The sequence below is a fragment of the Lepeophtheirus salmonis genome, chromosome 6 (assembly GCF_016086655.4).
Source record: "Lepeophtheirus salmonis chromosome 6, UVic_Lsal_1.4, whole genome shotgun sequence".
Classification (NCBI taxonomy): Eukaryota; Metazoa; Arthropoda; class Copepoda; order Siphonostomatoida; family Caligidae; genus Lepeophtheirus; species Lepeophtheirus salmonis.
The window spans coordinates 48708974-48727366 of NC_052136.2; the positions used below are offsets into that span (position 1 = coordinate 48708974).

The window sequence follows — 18393 nt, forward strand, 5'->3', positions numbered from 1 at the left end:
CTAAAAAAGCTAAGACTAGAACTAAGACATTCATAACACGATTGCTTTATTTCATTTCATACTTATTCTACTCTGGAAAATCGCTCTTAGCTTGAGCAACACAGAATAAAAAAATAAGATAAAAAATGAGTCCATGATCCATGTACAGTGTACTCCATGAATTTGATTGGTTAACTAGGTTAAGCAAAGTTGATACCTGATGTGTTAAATTGATGTTAAATATTTTCATTTATATACTTTATTATATTGAAGGACAAAAATTCGCTGGTGAATGGAAAATCTTATTAAGTTTATATATATGTATATGTTTTATTCATCAATTGTATAGTTAATGTACGCATATAATAAATGTATTTCATAAGGAGAAAAATCTGATACGTGAGAATGAAGAATGTACATAAGGGATTTCTGGGCATATTATATTCATATAAAAATATATAATATATTATATGCATGGTTAATTTGTTCTTCGATAATTAATAGTAGATATATATGTAAGTATTTAAAACTAAATATAATGTAATATATAAATCTATTTGAATTGAATATATTTTATCTTTTGGCACAAATATAAATTAATAAATAAGTGAAATGTCAATGGTATTTGACATGAACCTAAAGTAAAAAAATATTATTCGTTACGTTAGTATTTTCAGTAATTAATAGCTCATTGTTAGTGAGTCCTTTTGAGCAGTCCTGGTCCAAAATTCTGATATACGAAAAGAATAATAATCGCGATAGCCGTTGATATGATAAGAACTCCAGTGAATATTTTGTCTGGTGTGGAGGTTTTGTCCGGAAGAATGTACCATCGCGGGGTTTTCTCCAATATGGAACGATTAATCCCTGCGAGGTCTTCATTGATGTATTCCTGTGCTCCAGGATGAAGATAGGATGTTAAGTCTTCTAGAGATAAGGTATCCTCGATTTCAATCTCTGGGTTCTTCGATAGTGGGAGAACGGAGGATATCATTGAGATAAAACGGTCATATTTCGACTCTGGTGATACCAAAAATACAAGAAATATATATATTAAACTTTTGTTAAATAAGATATTTTAAAAGCATTACTTTCAATTCATGATAAATATTTATGCTGTATATTTTTCACTAACGTACAAAAACTTTTACTTTACTTTCTCTAAAAGCCAAATGCGACGCCATATTGGAAGTATATTTTGTTGATATACATAATTATTAAACAAAAGAAACACATTTCCAAAAAATTGGAGGAAAGTGCCTATAATAAATTTTTAAAATTGGTTAAAAATGGATTTTTATCCTTATATTATATTATTTTATAAGATGTCGGACTTCCAGAGTGATGATGTTATGGGAAAACTCTCTATTGATCAACATATGTACAGTAAAAAAATGTTTCTGGTTGGTTTTATACTAAATTCAATCAATTGTAATTCCCATACATGTAAATAATCCTATAAAATGACATTGAATCAATAATTTTTATTAGAATAATTTCCCTATTATATGAAGAATTGTTGAAACAAAATGAATAATGACATCAAATTAGGAAGAAAGTTTTAAAAATAAATGTAAATGGTCAACATATACAATATGACTAAAATGAATCACAAACAAAACTTGTTAAAAAATTATAATACTGCAAACTATATTTATTTTCTAAATAAATTAACTTCATCTTTGTATTTTTTTATTTTATAGAAGGAATAATTTACTGAAATTAGAGATGTGCGTCATTGTATATTAAAATGCGTCAAAAGTCCGCTTTTAAGAAATTGAAAATTTTGCATATTATATAAAAAATTTCTATCCCAAACTTTAGACCAGTTACCTAAATGTATTTTAGAAATTTGTTAAGGCCGTTAAAATTATATTGATACATATTTTGTGGAGTTTTTTATTATTACAAATTATGCTAAGAAATTTCATTCCTAGAAAAACTTGATTGATATTTTTAACCTATAATAATCAAATGGCTCACTTTCGTTCTTATTATAAAAATAAATTATAGGTCCCACATATCAAATTTTGTAAATTGTGTTATTTTTATATTTATGCATAAAGAGCAAAACAATGATATTTCGATTTAATATACTAATGATTATTAATTATCTTCAATGCTTAATAAATAGATATACTTTATAAAACTAAGTAGGGCAATTTTGTCTTTACGATAAAGTGAATGGGAGTAGTCATTCTCAGAAAAGAAATCAATCATATGAAAAAATACATATGTTTCAAATATGTATGTATTTGGGAACCTCTCAAACCCACTCCCATGAGCTCATATTTAGCACAAATTTATTTTTTGATCAAACCCCCTCAAATCGTATATTTATTTAATTTCTTTATACAACACATTTAAATGTATATGCAAAAACTATTTGTGCTGCGAAAATGATTTTTTTAAAAGGCAATTTTCTTTCCATCCAGTTATCATATTAAAAAATAAAAGTAGATTCTGAATGTTTGGTGATTTAAAAAAAAATAACTTCCTCAATTACAGTCTCTCTACGAGGACACAAGCATGAACATGCTTTCGCCGCTTAGTCCATTGGCAAGGTCCTTGAATTCCTTCTTGATCCGATTGATATGTGGTGATACAGGGAATTTGTTTGATTTATTGTTCGATCGCTCCCCACACAAAAAATCCATAGGATTAATATAAAGCGAGTTTGGGGGGCAAAATACAGTAAGATAAAGTCGTAAAAATTGTTATGGAGACATTTGATACTTATTATACGAGGTGCAGCAGTTAGCCGAGTCATTTAGATACCTCAAATTTCCTCCTAACCATGCGAAAGAATGTCTCATGGAATTCCTGAGTTCAAGCAATTATTGTGTTGTCGCTCACTGTACGGGTTCCAAAGAGGACTCCATGCCTTATCGAAATATTTTGAATAAATAATTCATCCATTAATTATATTTTTTTATAACATACAGGTTTCGACAAACTATATTTAAAAAAAACCAGCTGTCTAATTGCTGTTTTTATCTAAGAGAGTGCTCCAAAGTGCAACATAGATAAATTGAATAGCCTGTATATTTTTAAGGTACATATAGAAAGTATCTAAAAATATAAATTGGAATATAAATTCGACATTTGTCGAATATTAAGATCCTGGAGATAGCTAAATTTTGGGCAAGAATTCCAATTAAATATCATGAAGACTGTCAAAGCAAACTTCAACAGATCTTTCAACAATGGATACTCCTAAAAAAGAACAAAAAACTTAGATCAATAACTCAACTCGATAAAGAAGCTTCCTTTGTTTCCTCCCTCGAAGACCTTTTTGAAATATCTCATGCTGAAGCTCTTAATAGAAACTCCGTATTAGAAGATAATAAAATTTCATTTTCAGCCAAATGAGAAAAAGATTGGTTGGGGCATATTGCTGGTATTGAAAGAAATCTTTCTGTTCAGATATAAATAAAGTCATCATTGAAGTTTTTTTTTGATGAATATCAAATATTATGAGTCTCTTAAATTGTTTTCTACGCAAAATTTGTAAGGTCTTAAATTTGCTGACGTACCCGTTTGTTTTAGTATCTTTATATGATAATACTTTAAACGTTCATGAATAAACTATTTTACAACACTTTGACAATTCAGTAACGAACTATTTTTTGAGTTGTTTGTGAGCGATTTAAAAAAAATAAAATTTTGTTTTAAGTAAGTTTCCTTACACATTTCACTTTGAGAAAATTTTATACTGCTTTGGATAACTATTATTTGGTAGATGATTGATTTTATTTATAAAAATTTATTATTCTTTTATAAATATTATTAATAATTCTGTAAACTGATTCTTGTTGTAAAGTTGTACCTTCTATGCTGTGGATTTTTCCTAAATTGAAGTTATTTATAGTGAATTTTTTGCTGGGTTAAAATATTGTTATTGAATATACTCGATGAATTTTTTTTACAATTTACAAAATTTAATTTTTTATGGTGCTTATTTTAATTATGAAGTTAGTGCTTGCTAATCTTTTTGATCAAAAATGTATAAATTTATTCTTGAAAAGTAGTTTTTGTGACAAAAAGGCAGACATTTTTACACCTTAACACCTTTAATTTTTTTTACATATTTGATGGATGAGTAATCAATCTTTCTATTCATAATGTGTTTTCCCCCTTCATTCAAGCAATCATGAGCTATTTATATACTACAAATTTTTGTCATTGGATTGAAATGGAGAGTTCCGTAATGATTTTACCTTTATAAATATAAAAATAACACTTATTGCTCAAAATCTCTCTTTTTGTGGTCTACAGAGTGTAACATTTCACTTACAATCAATAAGGCTTGATAGTTTAATGGATATACAAAAATTTATTTTCAACAAAAAATATAAACTAATTTTTAAGATATATTTTTGTAAGGTGCTCTTATTCTATTATAAAATTGTATGGCGTCCCTAATTTTTCTCTAGGTATGTTTTTGATCCTTTTTAAATAATTTATCTTTAATGCAACAAATATCTAACTTTGTTAATTAATTCACATTAGGTTAAAGTATTTTATGTATGTATAGTAGCTATGCCCTTATTGGTAATACTTACTTGTAAAATCAAATTTCATATTTATAGCACCGTCATCGTCATACTGTGCTATGTGATTACTGTTACTTTGAACCATAATATCCTTGTCAAACAGCTCAATATCACTAAAGCGAACGCTCCTATTTAAATATATAAACAATATTTAGAAATATGAAAAAAATTCTGATTTTAATTAAATAGTATAAATGTACATGTATAAAATAGTACAATAATGGGTTTTATAGGGCAATTACAAATTATTCTCCTATTTAAATATATAAACAATATTTAGAAGTATGAAAAAAATTATGATTTTAATTAAATAGTATAAATGGGCCCGTACAATAATGGGATTTATTGGGCAATTACAAATTATTACATATTTAGGATTAAAGTATTGTTAATAATACGGAACTTTTCCCGATTACTGAATATTCTTATAGTGTCTACTATTGACCACTCAATATATATATCAGATTGTACTGTAACGACAAAGGTTCAAAATTTGGTATCGTAGGATATTTTCATTTAGTATTTTATTTATCTAAACGAGACAATAACCTTTAATTGTTCAAAAAAAGACGCATTTTGATTTGAAAATCTGTAAAAATAAATAAATGATGTCGTTTGTTTAAAATTATTGAGTTGAATCGAGTCACATGATTTTTATAAAATTTAATATTGTAGTTAGAATTATATTTCTTCAAAAATTACAAATACAAACTTGATTGAACCTCAAGTTACGAGTATTTTAGTACTAAAGATGTCACAAGCAAATAAATATTGTCTTTTGGTACGATGTGTTATACGCAGATATTTTGATATTATCAAATCTTGCTTTTGATACCGAGTGATAAAAATATTATTATTAAATATATTTTCAGAGTTCATGTACGTCAAATAAAAAACTTATCATATCGATTTATCATTTGGACAACAAAAATTCTTTCTTAAATACTAAATTTTATTATTTATTTAACATTGACATCAGTTTTGAAATCATAGTTAATAATATTTTATTCATATACATAAAATATGAATGGAATCACATTACTCCGTCATATTTTATATGAGGTAGCATTGCTTATATACTTAATAAGGGTAAATGAACCAAATTGTGCCACTAGATGACAACAACGATTTATGATTATCTTTATAAAATATTAGAATGGGTCATTTTCTAAATTCGAAAAATGGGTTTTGAAATACAGACATATTTCTTAGTATTTTCAGAGATAATACAATTGACTGAAAATGTTGGGTTAGAAAATCAAATTGAACTTTATATCTTAACCCAACAAGTTGTAAAATATGATGTTTCCATATTAGCTGTCCCTTCTATGGCATTTGATTGGTTATAAAGAGATTACACCAGACAACAAATAATAGAATGATATAAAGAAATTTTGAAGAAAATCGAAAGTTAACATTGGATTCAAATCAGCCAATTGAATATATCTTTTTGAATGACTAAATCGACATAACAAATACAATTTTGTTCGATAAAAATGAAAATATATATATATATATAATTTTAAGGAAAAACAGGAACATCTCAAATGAACATTAACAACGGTAGGCCATCTTTCTCCACAATAAAAAGATGCCAAATTAACAAACAATTGTATAGTTTCATTCAACAGAAAAATAAATAAATAAAACATTACACTAGGTTGGAAGAGACTCGAGTTGTTCACGACTTTGAATTTGATGATACATTAAAAAAAAAAAAAAAAAAAAAAAAAAATAGATACAACTAGATGACCAACAAGGGAAAGTTGTTACATCAAGTTCACTTAGTTCAAAGCATGAAAAGAGAGATGGACTTTCAAAAAAAGTAACAGTACGAAAATATAGTTTCGGGAGAAAGGCGCAAGGCATGGTCACTCTGAGCATGTCCTAATATCTAAATGGATAGGATAATCAAAATATTACATAAATATTAGTATTAATTATATTATAGTATTAGGTATTACATAGAATACCTAGGGAAGAAATCATTTATTATATAATTTGCCTGACAGCATCAGATATTATATACATTATCTACGTATTCTATATATTGTCTAATTATACATATTGCTGGAGCAGATACACCGATTTGTCTTTGAAAAAATTAATGATGAGACTTTTGACTTTGTCAATATTCAATTATAATTTATTACTTAGTTTTATTAATTTTATCTATATTCAATTAATTTTCGATATATAATTACTATTGGTGTTCTTTTTTCACTATGGAATTTGTTGAACACTACAGCAATTTGTATCACGTGATGTGGGCATACTATTCCGAGAAGTGGCTTTTCAAGTTTTTCTTCTATGTGAGCGTAAGCTCCCAAATTTTTTACTTGCATTGCTTGTTGTAATATGGAAGCCCATGGCCTGAACACCCTATTTTATTCCCCAATCTCGTAGAGCTTAACAAACAGCTGTCGTGTTTTTTTCCTGTACCAGATTTTGGGACAGCTAGTAGCTTGTACTTTCCTTCGCTGGATACAATAATGGATCTTTCTGTTTCTAGTTAGATTCTAAAAAGCTCTCTCATCAGTGACTTTGATCTTTTCAAGAGCCGCTGTATTTGCATCATCCAATAATATATCGAGAAGTTCCATGAATAATGTTTTTTTCCAATTTTTGTATTCCTCTGTAATTAACTTTTTTTATTTGTTTTTTTTTCTAATATCACCATAATCACCAATAGGTTAGTTCGCTATCCCTCAGAACCACATGACCTCATTGCAAAAAGCTTTTACCACTTTCTTAACCTAAATAATGGTATATTACACCCAAAACATCACCATTGGAGGATAGTTTTCTTCCTTCTATTCACTCAATAGCATGCCATATTAGCAATAATTCTGCCCACGTTTTGAGGGCACACTAAAGCTACCATAATTGATTACTGTTTTAAAAGTTGTACAACACCTATTAACAGTGTAGATCCTCTTCTGACGGCGTTCTATTGAGCATTGAGTATGCAGAGTTAGTTATTGGACACCCACTCTCTCCAGAGTTTATATGCTTGGATCATGTTCTAAGTTCTAGTACGAAGTACCTACTGCTTTCTATGTACTAAAGAAATGAATACCATCTAAGATATAGCTCTGAAATGGGAGTCACATCAATTGTTAAAAACATATATATTATATTATCAATAAAGAAATGAAGTTTTCACTTTGTTTATAATTTGTATAATAACATATTTTTTGATTCCTTTAAATTGGTGTGCGTCACTATTAAGTATATTTATATGGGGTGATTATTTTCTTCGTATCAACCCTCACACTGACTTGGGGTGTTATCAAAGCAGCCAAATTTGTTGTTTTTTCTCTTTACCGATTCAATTTCCCACATTATCATGTCATACACAAAGTGTACAGCAATAAAATAAGCAATGAAACTCTCATCTCAAGTTTATGGGCAAGAAAGACGAGATGACTCTATCAAAGAAAAATTCCATACTAATGAAACTAAAAAGCAAGAAGAAACAATTAATCATCTATAACTCATTTTTGAAAGATTGTAAGATATATATATATTTCCTGTATTACAAAAAAAACCTACAACTGATGAGATAGTAAGCAAATTGTCACATTTTTATAATTTAAAAGACAGTTTTTGTAGTTCCAAATGATAAAAAAGTATTATGGTGTATCTTATTGGTCATAAATGAACTCTAAAAGTGTACTTGATTTAAAAATATTTGTCATTTAATATAAAAAACAAGATTTTATTCTAAAAATTAAGAAAAACTGCAAAATATCGACTTTTAATACTCATTACCAAAAGAGCCTATTAATACAAAAAATAGATATATATATAGGTTGAAGTAAATTAGAGAAATAAAGCTCAAATATTGTAGAGAGATGTATCTATAATCTACTGAACTTAATTTTAATAAAATAACTTTATCTTGAAGGAGTATTTTGATAACATGAAATCATAATTTTTATAAATCAAAAAGCGTATATAAAATACCTTTTTTCGGAGGATCGAAAGTTATTTTTTTGTTTATGTGAATAAAAAAAAAATATCCTACGTTAATTAATTTCGAGTTTTTGTCATGACTGAGTACTTTAATTTACATACCTATAACGCTAAAAGTATTGTATTCGATACATGAGTTTCTTATCTTCAATTTTATATATACGATTGAATATTTATTTAAATTCAAATTGATTATATGATAATTAGGTATTGTTTATCTACTATATATGTCAAATATCTTGGTAAAATTCATTGGCAGAAATATATATATATATTTTTCAAAATTATATTCATCAATGATTATTATATAAACAAAACACAGTAGTATGTGGTTCGAACCTTTATTGTTGCAATTTGACGACATCAATTTGAATGAAAGAAGTCCTAATCACTTCTCTGTTATCAGCTAATTATAATTCGACCTGATTGGTTATTCATATTTGATTGTCGAATACGTATAAATTTAGAGTGATTATAGACCCACAACCATCCACACCACAATTAACCAAATTAGATGATTATACGAAGTGTCGAATAAGATTTTTAATTTATTTAGAGAGCTACAACAGTAAGTATTTGAACCAAATTCAAACCACATACTACTGTGTTGTGTTTATATCATGATGAATATAGTTTTGCAGAAAAATATTATTTTTCTTCTAAGTAACACTAATTAATTTACCTATATGACATAGGTAAAATCGTATAGTCTATACACAATACACATCCTTATAGCCTCTGTTTATTTTCACTCGTATTATATTACTATATTTGATTTAGCTGATTAAAATACAATAGTTATTTCATCAATACTTCATCATACCCTAATATTAAAATATTTGTTGATAAAGCTAAGACCCAAATTGTCATAAGTCAGAGTCATGACAATTTGACTATTATTGAAATTACATACATTGAAAGTCACTAACCAGTAAAATTAGATTTCTAGTTAGTATAATATATTTATTTAATCAAATATGTTTTATAAAATTTTGTAAAAATTGGAAAACACACATATTCATAGAGTTTCCAGGTTTAATTTTTCCATATGTAAATATTGGAGTTCAGACAATTTGGATCTAATCCTACGATGCTGTATCCATGTTTTTGCTTTTTTTCATTTCTTTTATCTATGAAAAACAAAAGTTAACGTCATATTTTTGGTTACATTTCATCAAAAAATTGATATGATTTAATGTCAAAAAATAACATTTTTTTAATAATTTATATATATACTTCTCTGATTAAATTCATTTGTAATATGGGTGAGCCTATTTACTTTTCCGTTGTAATATGAATGCAAACTTTGATTAATAACGTCTTTTATTAATGAATTACATAGACACAAAGAAACTGATTTTTTTGAGAGAGTTTTTAATAATCATTTTACTATTATAACATTGCGAGATGAATTTTTTTGAAAATGCCTCTTTAATTGGTCAGATAGAATGGCATTGATTATGTATAAGTAAACTTCATACTATTACAATTACTCTATATGATCAAGGAGCTGTCTTTGAAGTCCATATACATAAATTATATTCCCTTTTCTAGGAACGACTAGGGGGGAACCTACGCATTTTGAGTTCAAGAGAATATTTTTTCTAGAGTGCGTTCTCCAATGACCTTTGTCGTTCCATTTATTTAAATAATTAGTTACTTTTGTATATTGATTTATTAGACATAAAATCTACTATTTCTTGAAAAATAAGTGAAAATGTTGAGGTATCTACGTATATACAAATAAATTTTAGAATAAATTAAATTATTTCTTACTTCATACTGGATGGATTCACACTGAGTGGAGACTGTGGAATACCACTGTGATTCTATAAAGGAAGAAAATACATATTAATTATTTTATACATCTAAGGCAGGATAGACACATGGTATAATACCCATAATATAGGCCCTAAAAAGTATTTTTAAGCAAAAAACAAAACAAAAAGTACGGACTCACATTAGGGTGACTATGTTCAAACAAGTTCAATCTTTGTTTGTTCTGTATATGAACCAATTGTGCGATTTCATTCAAATATATATTAATATATAAATGCTACAATCTTTATTTAACAACCAACACGATTAAAAAAAAGTTTATGGATTTTCTCCTAAATTAATCATCCAAGTTTAATAAAAAAACCAATACCCAATAAAAGATGAATAAAAAAAATATTATTCAATATAATCGCCTTTGGCGTCAATAACGCCCTCGACTCGACCTTGGAAAAGAAAAAGGTCTGGATGATAGTCTCCTATTGCAGATTCCAGAATTCTTCCCAGATCCTGTCGGGTTTTGTATTGCATGAGAATATATTAGTGTCCCACTCAACTGCCACCGCACAAAAAAATCCATGGGGTTGAGGTTCTGTGAGCTTGGAGATCAAACAGTGGGACCAACAAATAAAAAAACTCTCGCCAGAAGGTAAACAATTTCTTTGCGGTGTGGCATGAAGCAGAGTCTTGTTGCCAAAAGAATGTGTACCAAGCTGCAACTTCCATAACCTAAGGTCTGACATAGAATCGACCCTTATTGATTGGGATGTCTCATATTCAATGATTTTTGGAAATTTACAGTGAAATCCTGACCCCTCTGCAAATCTGACCTCATCTTGTGATTTGCACATACTGGTCTTTACACAATTTTCGTTGATCGATGCATTTTTTTATATAACACCACACATTTCTGGCTAGCTACCAAGACAACAAATTACGTCCAATTGTCCATGCGGATTTGTCGCAGACCCTCCAAGTTCATTGTTAAAAAACGACTTTAAGCACATAATTATTTTGTTATTCTTTAAAGCGATAAAAACGATAAAAATGATTTTTGGGTTATTAAATGTGACTAATAGTTTTTTATTGAATATTTATTTAAGTAGATAAATTTAATCAGTGACTAAAGAAATGCATATATGAAGTAAAAGATAATAAGTTATAAATTTTGCAGAGGCAAAAATATACAAATATTTTTTTTTTACAAATCACGTTAATTTTTCGTTAATAAATAACAATTTTTGGTCAAATTAAAAAAAGAAAAATTCTTATTACAATTAAGACATAAAAAGAAAAAAAAATCTCATAATTTTTTTGAATTTGTTAGTAATTCTTTTTTTTTTTAAATGTAGTTGATTACTCTTGATCCTATGTTTTCTAGGATTCCCAAAAAAATATGTTTAAGATTACAGACACAAAAATTTGATTTTTACATATCACTCAACATCAAAATTGAATAAAATCTTTCAAAAGTCTGATTTCATGAATTTACTGAGTATTCAAAGATTTAAAAACTAGGTATATTTATGCCCATTTGTATTTTGTTCTTAAAAAAGTTTAATAATATTAATTGCTGAATAAATAGAAAATCTATATGCCGTCAATAGTCACTTCATGAGTTTTAACTTACAACACCGACTAAATAATAAATTAAAAAAAAATACTAATAAAAAATTATATAATTTTTTTTTTCTTTTCATAAGAAATATGAGCAATATTATTAGAATATTTATTACAATAAAGGGATAACCCTTTATTGTGATCAGTTTTTTTTTTAAAATTGACCTCAAGTACTTCCGATACACTGAACTTTGAGCCGATAGAGGGTAACGGTTTTTATGGCAAAGAAAAAATTATCAACACCTTAACACATCTCGGGGAATTCTTTTTCAATTTTCTTTCGTAATGAATATCTTGGTGTCAGGAGTGCAGCGCCATATACCCTATGGCATTAGAAAGATACATTTTGAGATTATTTTTGTAATTGAGTTCGGATCAAAAATGGGCACTATTATTTAGAAAATACGCTATGTTTTTCAGTTTTTCTTTGATAAAGGGAAAAATGAAAGCCAGGCAGCTGAAAATGTGAACAATGTAGATGGTCCTAATAGTTATAGTATTTGCAATTGAAACAATAAATAAATCATCTGCTATGAGCTTATCTATTAAGTCCAAGCTATTAGTTTAGACCTTTATTTAAATTGGCCCCAGTTTTGGACAATAAGAGGGGAACTGTGTTCCCTCAGAACAACAAAAGCCCATTCACATCCATGAGACACATAAAAAACTACGGAAGATTGTCTGTGAGCTTCTTATCCCTCTATATTATAGTTCAGAACTGGCAACAAGTATTTATTATCTTTTCCTGTCCATGACGAATGATTTTCGAGGTGAAAAAACGGTTTTTGTATTTTAGTGGAGGTACAAAATTGTTTATAAAATATGAAACTTTTAAAATGTCGACTAGTTATCAAAAAAAAGGTATATATTTAACTAAATCAGATAATTATAACTATATTAAATACCGATAATTAATTAAGGTTGAGTGATTAAAATTAATTCATATTTTCATATATATTAAAGCATAAGAAATTAGTTACAAAACAAAACAAATCTGAGCTCTATAGCTTACTTACAGGTCGAGAAAAATAGAATTAAACATGATCGAAAAATTTCCATTCGCGTAAAGAAAGAAAATGGGCGTCTCCAGAACCATTGCCTACGCAATCAGCAAGTCTTAAACGTTGTAGAAGAAGAATAACTCTTTCAAAAATCCAAATTGGAATCGGAGGAGTTAAAGAAAACATCTCAGTCCAATCGCCTCAAGTCCATGAGGGGCCATGCAAGAGATATAGGTGTTTCATAGTAGACTGTCCAGAGAGCTATCAAAAAAGTGGGAAGAAAGAGGTTTGTGAGTGTTGGTGAGGCCTCTTTTGATACCGACATTGAAAGGCTCTTTTAAATGAGTCTTTTGAACTCTTTTTTTTTGACACTTTTGGGCCTCCTACAGGTCTGATGCCAGTCACCTTGACATGCATCAAAAAGGTTTAGTCGAGGGGACTGCAGTATCAGTCAAACACTGACTTCCTCAAATCCACTGGGTAGCCATGATAGAGGATTACATCTTCAGTGGTTGCCAGTCCATCCGCAGCCATCTAACGGTCATCATTTGTTGATATAATATTTTCAATAAATAAATTATATCTTTTGAATTTAAAAATTCAAAGTGTTCAAATTTTAATGGATCACACGATATACCTTTTAACTTCACAAAAAAAGAATTCCTTTCATATTTAGTATAAAGTATAAAGAGTATCGTATAAAAGCATAGATTTTATTATTATATTTCGTTATTAGATATATTTATGTAAAATCTTTATAAACAAGCTTGTTCTGTCTCTAGATGGTTAAAGTCTTCAATGCTGTTGATGGAAGATCCATCTTTGTGACATTGGATAAAAACCAGTCTTGGGTTTTAGTCTGAAACTCCTAGATTGGTCTATGATTTTTGTTAGACCGAATTAATATAGTCCTTTTTCGGTTTGGAGCGGAAAATTTACTTTTTCAATTCATTTGTGATTTGAAATGGACTTTATATTTTGATCTATTTTGTTAAAAGGACCCTTCCCACAAATATAATCCTGCGGACACTCCTGAGTTGAGAGAGAGAGAAATATATCAAAATGATATATATACTGAAAAATCAACTGTAATCTAAAGAGGGTTGTGGCCGAAGCAAAACTTCGGAAGGCATGTCATGGGGGCTTAATGTTGATCGACCGCAAAAAAAAAAAAAAAAAAAAAAAAAAAAAAAAAAAAAAAAAAATACACTTTTGAAACTATGAGACCTCATTAGTACATATTTTAAGGGAAGCCCCAGCTGTCAAAATCAAATTTTGCCATATAATACCCGCTCCCTACTATTGTCGTTGTATTGCCATCGGAGAGAACTAGATTTAATAAAAAAAATGAATCTTCTTAAATAAATGTGTTGTAATAATAAAGATATGTAAAATAATATAAAAGGTATTTATACCATTCTGCTTTTCAAATTAGTTTTAGAAAAATTATTCTGTAATGAGAAATTGAAATAAGTGTAAATCTTTCGAAAATATTTATATATGTTCTGCAAAAAATAGTTAAAAATTATAAAAGAAAATAACATTGACAGATGGGAGATTACAATTTTATTACTGAAGTCTGCGCACCTAGATGTCTCTCTTTTACCTAAATTGTACTTGAAAATCTTGATACTTAGATAATTTATATATATATATAAAGTATTATTCAAAAATGGTTATATTTTAGTTTAATATCGAATTTGGCATTCAATGGAGTGTTTTATTTGTACTTTTTGTCCAAAAACTAGGCAAAACCACACAAAAAATGATTTTGGAAAAGCTTTAAGGCCGATGAGGTAGGGTATAGGACATACTTAGATCTCTAAAAAAAAAAAATTTCGAGCTTCTCACATTTTATAGTATAGGGAAAAATGCGAAAACATATTAAAATTAAAAAAAAAAAAATATTTTTGTATAGGCCTACCCCAACATAGATAAATGAGCATAGAATTATCTAATAAAATTTCAACTATTTTTTTTGTTGACAAACCCTTAATAAGACCCTGATTATCCAACCAAATATATCATTGTTTATTTGTAAATGACAATTAAGGAGAGAGCATTTTGAACATGTCTAAAAAATTAAAATAACGATTTTGTTTTGTTTTTGTAGTTTATGTACCCATTGAAGGTTAAAAAGACAATTTTTATTTTCTTAATTTTTGTAACAATTATAAATTTTTGAGCCGATATAAAATGTTGTAAATAACTGTTTGACTAATAGTTTCTAATGAGATAAATGGTTTAGAATGTATATTGGATTTGTCTATTCAAGAGTTGGGGTAGTTAATTTGCTTATTTAAGGCATATTTTAGATATTTGAAAAAGATTCACCAACAATTGGTAATATACATGTGTAGAGTTGTAAATTTTAAGGAATGTCGGTATGATACAAAAAAACCATTAAAATCATCATAGTCACCCTGACAGTTTGAATAATTTCTGGAAAGAGTGACAGCTTAGCTGTCATAAGTTTGTATTTGAAGGATAAAGTCAGAAATAACTACAATTCTATCCTCAATTTTGCTATAAGTTCAACAAATTCTTAAACTGATAACTCCACAATCAGTTTTGAGTGTTAGACTCTGTATTTCATGAGCACAATAATACGTGTTTACGTTATATTTAGATGTTATCTCTTCAAAAATAGCTAATAGTTATTTCTAGGGTTGTGCTGGTCTTTATCTTGGACCAAGGACAGCGGTTAATCGATTTTGATCTCAGTTTTTAGCCCTTAAAAGAAGGAAGAAAGCTCTATATCTCATGACGTCATTAAGGTGTTTCTTCTATATAAACTACTAGCGGTAATGGCGGTATTGCTTGTAATAATTAGATGTCGACGAGCAGAAAACTTTGCTTTAATTATATAGATTTTCTTAATAATCCTCAGTTTTACTCTACATTTTTCATAACTACATTCTCACGTAACTACACAATAATGGGATGTTTTGTTCTCAAAAATAAAATAATAATAGCGTCGAAATTTTAGGTTGCCAACAAAATCAAAAACTAACACGTGAAAAATGCTTAGGATTTACAAACAAATATATATGTACTCCCTTAAACTTTTATTCTTAATATGAGGTGATGAGTGTAAAAACTTTTTTTTGCTTAACCTTATCTAAAGTCAACCTCATTATTTTTTATATTTACAACTCTTTTCTTTTTCTTTTTTAATATGAGCTTTAGGAACACACGATCGTTGTTAAAAATGAGTTCTCAGTTTATATTTTATACAACTATATACGGTAAAGAGTTGTATAAAATATGAATTGATTTAAACGCCTACGACATTTAATTAATTTTTATATACCATATCTATACAGCTCCCTTCTCTTTTTGAATATGACGTGCAACCAAACTCGATGAAATTGTTATTTCTTAGATAAAGCATGCACACAGTCCTAATATATGTTTAATTAGACATAAATGGATGACATAAATGAGTACACAATAATTGTAATTAAATAATATTAGTATACTTCTTTCAATTGTAGAAATCTGTTTGTTGTTTTTTCTTTCTAAAAGTATGTAAGTAAAGTATAATTTTCTTTGTTCACATTACTTCTTTATTTGATTTTTCCAAAATATTATGTAAACAATGACAGTTTTTGGTTAAAAATGAAGGTAAAAATAAATTATGCAATCCCCATTAATGAATAATTCAATTTTTACCTGAATAATAATTTTTTAGGGAAGCTATGTCGATTGAATTTTTAGATCATTAAAAATATTATCATATTTTAAAACATATTTACATACTATTGGATAGTTTCCATAAAAAAAATGCTTGAATTACCTTGAAGTGAGTGAGAAAAAAAAATAAATATTATTTTCTACTTTTTTTTCTTGGCTTTTATTTTGCATCATTACCAATTAGAATTTCTCTGTTGGAATCCCGTTTCGTTTAATCGTTTAACTAAGATAAGAGGGTAAACTCTGCTAAAAGAAAACAAATTGCAAAGATAAAGTGACATCATCCTCTGGGGTTAAAAAATTCACTGCAACATCTTGCTTGGAAAAAATATATCTACGACAGTTGAAAGACTTGTATAATACATTTGCTAGAAAACAGGAGTTGTTTTTTCTATTTGAGATTCAAAACAGGTTTTTCTTAACCGGTTATCATTAAAATCTGAACGCTTACTAATTCAATAATATTTGACTGTTGAATGTTTGAAATTAATTCATATTTCGATATATATTTAAGCATAAATAATTAATTACACTAAGCTAACTAGCTTACGTACATGTCGAGAAAATGACACTTGCACGTGATCAAAAAATTTCCATTGGCGCATTCCAAGCAGTTGCACGTATCCAGGACCACCAATCTATTCCGTCAGTAAGTTTGAAACGTTGGGGACGAAGAAAATGTGTATCAAAAAGAACATGAAAGACGGAAAGTATCAATGAGGGATTGAACGGGTGTTATAAATGTAAGTCCTTACTGGAATTAGTATGTAATTGAGGATCGAAATCAGAGTATTCTATCTTATATGGTATTTTCGGATAAATGATCGGATGTTTATTTCAGTGTACAGAGAAAGTTATGTCATTAATAATGGGAAACGATATCAGCCAAATGACCGTCTCAGCTACCGTATCCTTTTTATGAAATTTTACATCCCCAAAATTACAATCATACAAATTAAAAGAAGAAATGTTTTTCTTCTTTTAATATCAAAATCACCTTTTACTTGAAAAGCCTATACATAGGCTCGAATATTAACAAAAGCACATATGTAAGTTTCCTATCATGTAAGGGATGTGAAAATGGTCTAAATAGCGTTGAGAGTACGACCACGTAACTTTAAAGTGTCTTACAGTATAGGATAACTTTAAAAATTGATATATATATATATACTAACTGAGATCAATATAAAATACTAGTGCTCTTTGCTCTCTTATAAGCTTGAATTTTCCAAATAGGAAAGATTAGTTTATAAATGTAGTAACATATACTTTTGAAAAAGAATAAAACTTTCCGGGATTTTAAATATTTTAATATTCCTAATTATTCATAATTGTTCGTAAAACTTATAAGTAAATATATTAAGAAACTACAAAAAACAAGGTAAAAATAAACGTATAAAATTCATACAGATTTATTATCAAATAAAATTGTAATGATGGGTACTATCATTTGTCATTTGAAAAAATTATCAAAAGTGTTTCAAGGTTTATATCCTATTAAATCATCTTTCTTCATTGGCATTAACTTGTATAAAATATATTTTACCATATTTTCTGGACAATGAAAATCAAAACATGATCCACGTTTATCTTTACAAAATATACTTACAACTTTGAGAGTGACGGATAATTTTGGATAGGTGAACTATTTTTCAGCAAAGATTAAATGTTTATTTTAAAACCCCAATATATAATGTAATTGATAAATTATTTTTCTATGAATTTTTGTCAAAACGAGATTTCTCCTAATTGCAATATAAAATATTAACTTCCTCATAAATTTATAT

General features: G+C 27.9%; 1 protein-coding gene across 2 annotated transcripts in view; it reads right to left on the reverse strand.

Moving 5' to 3' along the window:
- Window positions 1–665: 665 nt before the first annotated feature.
- LOC121120986 (uncharacterized) overlaps window positions 666–18393 on the reverse strand; it is a 71905-nt gene continuing 54177 nt past the window's right edge. The window contains exons 1-4 of one of the 2 annotated variants that reach the window (XM_071889635.1): window positions 17161–17590; window positions 10290–10342; window positions 4545–4663; window positions 666–999 (exon numbers count right to left, since the gene is read on the reverse strand). In XM_071889635.1, the coding sequence (XP_071745736.1) occupies window positions 674–999; window positions 4545–4663; window positions 10290–10342; window positions 17161–17211 (549 nt within the window). In that variant the 5' untranslated portion in view covers window positions 17212–17590 and the 3' untranslated portion in view covers window positions 666–673. Of the gene's footprint in view, window positions 1000–4544; window positions 4664–10289; window positions 10343–17160; window positions 17591–18393 lie in introns of those variants that run through there. The other variant, XM_040715852.2, reaches the window with a different exon arrangement.